The sequence below is a fragment of the Rhinolophus sinicus genome, chromosome 3, assembly GCF_057876585.1.
Source record: "Rhinolophus sinicus isolate RSI-liver-muscle chromosome 3, RSI-T2T, whole genome shotgun sequence".
NCBI lineage: Eukaryota > Metazoa > Chordata > Mammalia > Chiroptera > Rhinolophidae > Rhinolophus > Rhinolophus sinicus.
This window is the reverse complement of record NC_142503.1, coordinates 63,762,718-63,769,692: the sequence shown is the minus strand read 5'-3', so window position 1 is coordinate 63,769,692 and position 6,975 is coordinate 63,762,718. Positions and strand designations below refer to the sequence as shown.

Below are 6,975 nucleotides of genomic sequence, written 5' to 3'. Positions count from 1 at the left end.
GGATTCTGAAGGGAGAGAAACTGAACCATCAGCTCTTGAGATGTCCAGGGTCACCTGAGACCTCCAGTTCCTGGGATGGCAAGCCCCAGAGTGCCCCAGTGCTAACAATCCCCTGCGATTTTCCTCTCGCTTGCTCCTCTGACTTCAAGCTTCCGAGTCCCCCTCCGGCTCTCTGTGCAACAGCAAGGACACGCGTGGCAACAGTACCGCCGGACTGAAACCACCCGAAGTCCTACAACACGACATGGGGGAGGGTATTATAGGACGTTCATAAAAAGGGATACTAAGTAGCATTAATAAAGGTGAGTTGGAGCTCCATATACTCTAGGTAAATTGTTATGTGACCAAAGCGAGGGCAGGACAGAGGGCAGACACGTTACTGTTTAGGAAAAAATACATAAACAGCCATCTCCAGAAACAAGGACTGGGTAACTATCGTGTGTGGAGACAGGAACTTGAGGCTGTGTTAGGAATAAGAGGAAGCACATTTTAGGGCATCATCTTTTGTAACAATGACCCATACTCACTTTGAAATCCTTTCTAATGAGGGAGCAGAGGGAGGAGAAGCCACCCACACAAAAGCATTAGGTAACAAGTTTCAACTTCACTGAGGATGTCCCTTGAGGAGGGAAAGGAGGCCTTTACATCCACACCCACAGAAACCTGCAGCGATTTCTGGTCTCAAAGTCCCTTTTTGAACACCTCCTACTAGAAGCTCCTCAGCTGGCCTTCTCCCATCATACCTTCAGCTCTGCTGTCTGTTTTCACGCGGTCTCCTTTCTCCACACACCAAACTTCAATTCTACCCTCTCCTTTAAAGCCACCGGATGAAACTTCCTTCCTCAATGATCTACCAACACGTGTCTGTGTGAGGTGGGCATCACTCCCACTACCTGAGAGCATAAGAATTGCCATGTTTCTTAGTTTCTCTAAAGGAAATGCAATCTGGCTCAGTCCTCAGTCACTCTGCCCCGTCCCTCCTTTGGGGTCATCAAAGTACTCTAGAGTTCTAAAGCTTCCAGGATCCAGGCACACTGGGCAGGAGCCTTGCATCCATCATGGGAGCCATCCCATCTCCCTGTTCATGACCCAGGCCCCCCGCTCCACCTGCAGGCTCCTCTGGTAGCCGCCATCACTGTCAGGCCAGGCCCAGGCACTCTCCCTCAGGTCCCAGGTCCCCTGGGACCCAGTGTTCACCCCCGATCTCCACGGCCATCTTCACTCGACTCACCCCGGGTGTATCACAGCTCGGGGTGCTGGATGGTGAGAGACACACAGGTCCCTGCTACTCAAGACCGCTCTCTCTCTCTGACATTGGAGCAAGGCCATTCCCTTCTTCCCCTTGAAACCTACTTCCCATCCCCTCCTCTCTTCAGCTCCTCCTTACATTTCAAAATTAATGTTTCCATTCCAAAAAGCACGAGAGTAACACTGGCTCCTTCCCCATCTAGAACAAGGGAATCCAGAACTCGGAACACAAAGGCCGACTCATCTTTCCTATAAAGGAAGTTCCCTGCACCACAAACAACTCCGCACAGGAATTATCCGCCCACTGCCCACTACTCTGTTACACCCTCCTTTCAATAAATCTCTGAGCTGACTCATGCTGACCCTTTGTAAGGGGGAAATTCATCTCTGCGAAGGCTCATGCTGACCCTTTGTAAGGGGGATATACGTTTCATAAATAAATAGGGAGGCTTCCAAAGAGAGGCAAAGAACCTGCTTAGCCAGGATACCTGAGATCCAGTTTTGTGGGTTTAATGTCACAGGAGAGCAACTTTCGCAGTAAAGCAGCACCTCGAAGAATCAGTAAGCTTCTCTAGGTTTGTTTGGCAGGTGAGTCTGAGCACAAAGGGAATTTCCTGTCTCCCGGCAAGGACAGAGAAAGCATTTTTTGGTGGGTCTTCCCTCTGAAGATGGAAGGTTTTTGGCGGGCACATGAACCTAAGGGGTTCTGATTCAGTGGCTCCAGGGTGGGGCCCAGGCAGGTATTTTCATAGCTCCTACGTGCATCTCATATGCAAACAGAATTGAAAGCTCATCACATATAGGCTTAAGGCTTTAAATTTCACCGGCACTGTGGGTTCATTTCCCAGCTCCCAGCTCTATCTCCCCGTAGTGTGTCCTCAGGTAAACATCCTTTGTGTGTTCTCTGCATTTTCATGCTCCCACACTGTCCATGCCACAGTTAGATGCCGATGTCCCCTTCTCGTGTCAGAGCCCTTGCTCCTCCTGGGTCCTGTTTGTGGTATCCTGGATGTTGGAAGGGGAGCCCCACAGTGACCTATCCTTAGGCATCAGAGAGAGAGGAGAACTGAGCCCCCTTTGCCTTGGTAGCCAGGTGGGATGTGGGAGAGCAGGTAGCGATGAAGCTTTGGGAAAGCTGCTAACCGGTGTGTTTGGGTTTCTACAGCTGTGTGCTACATCCCCACCCCCAGCTGCCAGGGCCTGGCCCCCCACTTCCCTGCTGTACCCTCGTCAGCCATGGAGATAGACAAGCACTTCATCTCTCTCTCCCCTTCCTTCACCGATGTCACTGGCTACAAGTTCAACATCTGCTTTCCTGCTATTGAGACAATGGGACCGGCTCCTCTTGGAGCAGTGATGCCCTCAGAAGGACTCACGGTCAGTCAGGCTGGTTGGGAATGGAACTGTCACTCAAGGTGGCCCTGTCAGTCCCGTTGTAGGTGGACAGCCTGCTCCCAACGGCCAGCCCCCTAATGTCCTCTAATGAGCATTCTAACCTTTGTGCTGAGCAAGACCCCTCTTCCCCAGGCTTTGCTAGGAGATTCAGAAGCCTGACTTTGACCCTCCCCAGGTCTCAGTTGCCCTGTGCCTGAGGGACCTCAGGAATCCAGCCAGAGTCAGGCGATGCTCGCGTGCAGCACACACAGGACCTGGAAGGCTGGCTCTCGAAAACATCCCATCGATGGCTGTCGATTCACTCCCGAGGTCAGCCACTCACAGAATCTCACTGTGAGCCAAGATTCCGATGCCCTCCGCTCTGGGAAGAGTTTCACTGTCAGAAAATACCCTCAGTTTCCGGCCATCTATTATCTCCTTGTACACTGGCCTTGGTGGCCACCTGCCCCTACATGTTGGCCCTCATCGCAAGGCCATGGGGCGGTCTCATGCTCCAGCACTCAGCTATCTATCACCAGCCATAGGGTGACAATTGGCCTTCTCCAGAAATATGATATTTTAGTAATTCAGAGTCCAAAGAGGAAGCCCTAAAATTCCATGTTCCCCTGAAAATGGTAGAGAAGTTACTCTTCAGCAACCTCAATAAGGCTCTAGTTGGTTTCTTGTCCCCACTGCCGGGGAGCTGCTGAGGGGTTACTATCTTTGGAAATGAACTTTCAAGCTCCGTCTCTTCCCAGTTCTCCGGTAGCCCCCCAACGTGCAGACATGAGGGACGGGGGCCTGGTATTGCCACCAAACTTCCTGCTCCCTCTCTTTTCTATGATGGTCTGTCGGGCAGCTCCCAGCATGGTCGCGCTCGATAAACCTGGGATGTGTCAGCTCATGTCTGCATGACCACCTTTCCGGTTCTCTAATTGCCCAGGAGGGTATCAGGAGTCGATCACATAGTTTTCATTTTTGGTCTTTATTCTTTTTTTTATTACATAATACATAAATATATCCTTATTGTACAAGTTTCAAATACTACAGACAGCTACAGAGCCAAGTTGGAAACCTGTCATCTGACCCCCAGCCACTCTCCCCCGCAGGGGCCACACTGCCCACAGTTTGCTGTGTAACCTTCCAGCCTCCTTTCTGGGCATTTATATCACATGTAGTACATGGATCCATGCACATGTATCATTTTTTTATTTCTCATTTTGTAAAATATAATGTTATTTTGCAACTTTTAAAAATTGACGTTTTTCACTTGGAAATCCTTCATGTTAGGACATATCTATGATACATAGCATTCATAGATAGACGATAGATAGCTAGATAGCTAGATAGCTAGATAGCTAGATAGCTAGATAGCTAGATAGATAGATAGATAACATGCACATATACTAATACCCTCATACCCTACATTTTTATATTCATATAGAAGAGACTGTTCTGTAAACATGATTCTGCACTTTGATTTTTAGACCCTAGAAAACTCAGCACGTTCTTATCTCCCTTGTTTTTAATCAAAATGTCCTCTCTCATCATTTGGATGTGCCAAAATTTATTAACCAGAAGCCCACTGAAAAACATTTTGTTGCAAGTACACTTTGCATCTACCATTAATTGAACCTCACATTCTGTGGAGGAATCATGAAATCTGGGAGTTGTTATCTGGGCAAAAGAAATGGAGGGAAGATTCTCAGGCAAGGAAGGGCTAAGGGGCTGGTGTTTCCTCTTGATTCATAACTTAATTCTGCTGGGGATGTTTGTTGTTGAGTAGTCACTGTCAGCTCAGATCTTTATTTCCCAGTTCCAGCTTCTTCCAGTTTTACCTCAAGCACTTTGGACAAGTCATTCCAAATGACAGCCCACACACAGGTGCCCAGAGATTGTTTCTGGGTTGGAACGCTGTCCTTTCGCATTCAAGATATTCTGTCCCTAAGTGATTCATTTCCTTTGACCATCTCAGCTCATGTGTAAGACATTTTTTCACAACCAGTTGAGCATAAAGGTAGCTCCCACTCCTGTATAAGGCAGACGCTGTACACCTGATAATCTGAAAATATTAATGTAATGTTTTGATGCATTGGTCACTAATTGGCCCTAGGTGGTTTGCTTTCCTCTATTACTGCCTCATTTAGGTGTATCTCATTTAGTTGTAGGGTCATTTTAGCCAAAGTAAAGTTGTGTTTCCCAAGAAAGGCTTAACACGCCTTTAAAACAAAAGAAACAAAAAGAACTTTTATTGCTTTGCTTCAGCATTTCTAACACTGCTGCTCATATTTAGTCACAGAGCCAAGTATCCACTTGATTATGAGCCTGAATTTCCTGTCACTGAGCATAACTTCTTTTTTTGATTGTTTTTTAATCCCTGCCACTGAACCAGTTTTTCATCTTCATTTTGACACGAACCCCTCCCCATTCTGCGCTTTCATCATCTCCTCCTGGCTTCACCTGCCTCCTCTCCAGCCTGGAGCCCATGTTGGGCTGTCCCAGCCATGTGTCAGAATCTAGAGTACCTTGTCTCTTGGGTTCTCATTGTAGCCACCTGGCTTGTCATCCTCAGCCCCAGATGTCCCTCTCCACATGTTCCCTCCACACAGCACTCCCCTCAAAGATGTTCCCTCCTTTTCACTAAGGTTGACCCCACTGCCTGGCCTTCTGTCCCCTACCCTCAGCTCTGTCTGTGATCTCGCGCCATCAAGCGTCCTCTCTTTCACTCACACCTATATTTTCCCCCTCCAACTGGTTGCTGCCTTGACAGAAACAAAAACAAACAAACAACAGCAAAAACAAAAAAGCCCAACTTAAGTTCTGTCATATTAAGATACTTTTTCTTAACTCTGCTATGTCCTTAACTCTGCTATTTCCCTATCATTTCCCCTTCACCTGCCAGTTCTTCAAAGGCCACTCTGCACTGGTTTTCTCCACCTCCTTTCTGCCCAAGCACTTTTTACTTTAAATAAGGAAAACATTAATCATAAAACTAATACATGCATATGATAAAAATTCACTGAAGAAGGTATAAGAAGGAAAATTAAAACCCTATGCCTGGGAAGACTCTTATGGAATCCAATCACAGCCCCAGGGAAATCCTTAGCCCTCCATCTATCCCCAACCACACCCATCCCAAAGAAGACAGGTATGATGATGCCCTGTGAGATCTTCTACCTTGGCACCAAGGGCTGGGAAAAGACAGATACATAATGCCATTTGCTTCCTTTTTTTTTTTTTTTTTTTTTAAGATTTTATTGGGGAAGGGGAACAGGACTTTATTGGGGAACAGTGTGTACTTCCAGGCCTTTTTTCCAAGTCAAGTTGTTCTTTCAATCTTAGTTGTGGAGGACGCAGCTCAGTTCCAGGTCTAGTTGCCGTTTCTAGTTGCCGTTTCTAGTTGCTGTTTCTAGTTGCAGGGGGCGCAGCCCACCATCCCTTGCGAGACTCGAGGAATTGAACCGGCAACCTTGTGGTTGGGAGCCCACTGACCCATGTGGGAATCAAACTGGCAGCCTTCGGAGTTAGGAGCATGGAGCTCTAACCGCCTGAGCCACTGGGCCGGCCCTGCCATTTGTTTCTTGATGCCCCTAATAAAAAGATTCCTAATAAACTCAAACTAAATAAAGGGCTTAATTTGGTTTCTGATATGATTAGGTTAAGGAGAGAAGAAGAATAGAGGTTATTCCCTCCCATGAAATCAATAGTGAGAGTAAGATCTAAGTATGGTGAAATCCCTATAAAGGTCAAGGATATAGTCTTGAACTTAAATGACAGCGAGAAACCTCAGTGGGATACTTTCAGGTCACCAGTATTATTATAGTAGGCGACACACCATACCTAAACTGAGTCTGGATCTTAGACAAGGTGGCAACAGAGACCTTCCAAATGGTGAAACCTAGACCTTGGTTGAACTTCAGACCTTGGTTGAACTTCAGGTCCTCCAAGTCAGGGATCCTGTCCTTATTCCTCTAATCATTTGGGATCTAAAGTATCTACTTTTCCAAGTTACTGTAAGGATTAGAGATGATCTATGTAAAGCTCCTAGCACTGAGCCGGCACACAGTAGGTACATAGTAAATGGTAGCTGTCAGTGTCACTGAGCTCAGCATCGAGCAGTTCCACATAGAGGTAAAAGGTGAGGAAATGGTCCGACCAGAGGGATTTCAGTTAGAGTCACAGTCAGAAGTCCTCCATGGTCAAATCTGGAGTTAGAGTCTACAGTTAGAGTTGGATTGGTCCTCCATGGTCAAATCTAGAGAGGTTCAGAGAAAGTACATCAAACAGGATCAGACTCTGAAAACGGGCCCAGCCACAAACCAGAATCTTCCTGTGTCTGAAGTTGGAAAGGGC

At 47.1% G+C, this 6,975-nt stretch overlaps 1 protein-coding gene across 1 annotated transcript in view; it reads right to left on the bottom strand.

The window, feature by feature from the left end:
• Nucleotides 1-5,849: 5,849 nt before the first annotated feature.
• The window catches only part of RHOBTB3 (Rho related BTB domain containing 3), a 77,489-nt gene continuing 76,363 nt past the window's right edge, over nucleotides 5,850-6,975 (bottom strand). Inside the window, exon 11 of the mRNA XM_074328687.2 lies at nucleotides 5,850-6,877. Within this exon, the coding sequence (XP_074184788.1) occupies nucleotides 6,872-6,877 (6 nt within the window). The 3' untranslated portion in view covers nucleotides 5,850-6,871. The remainder of the gene's footprint in view (nucleotides 6,878-6,975) is intronic.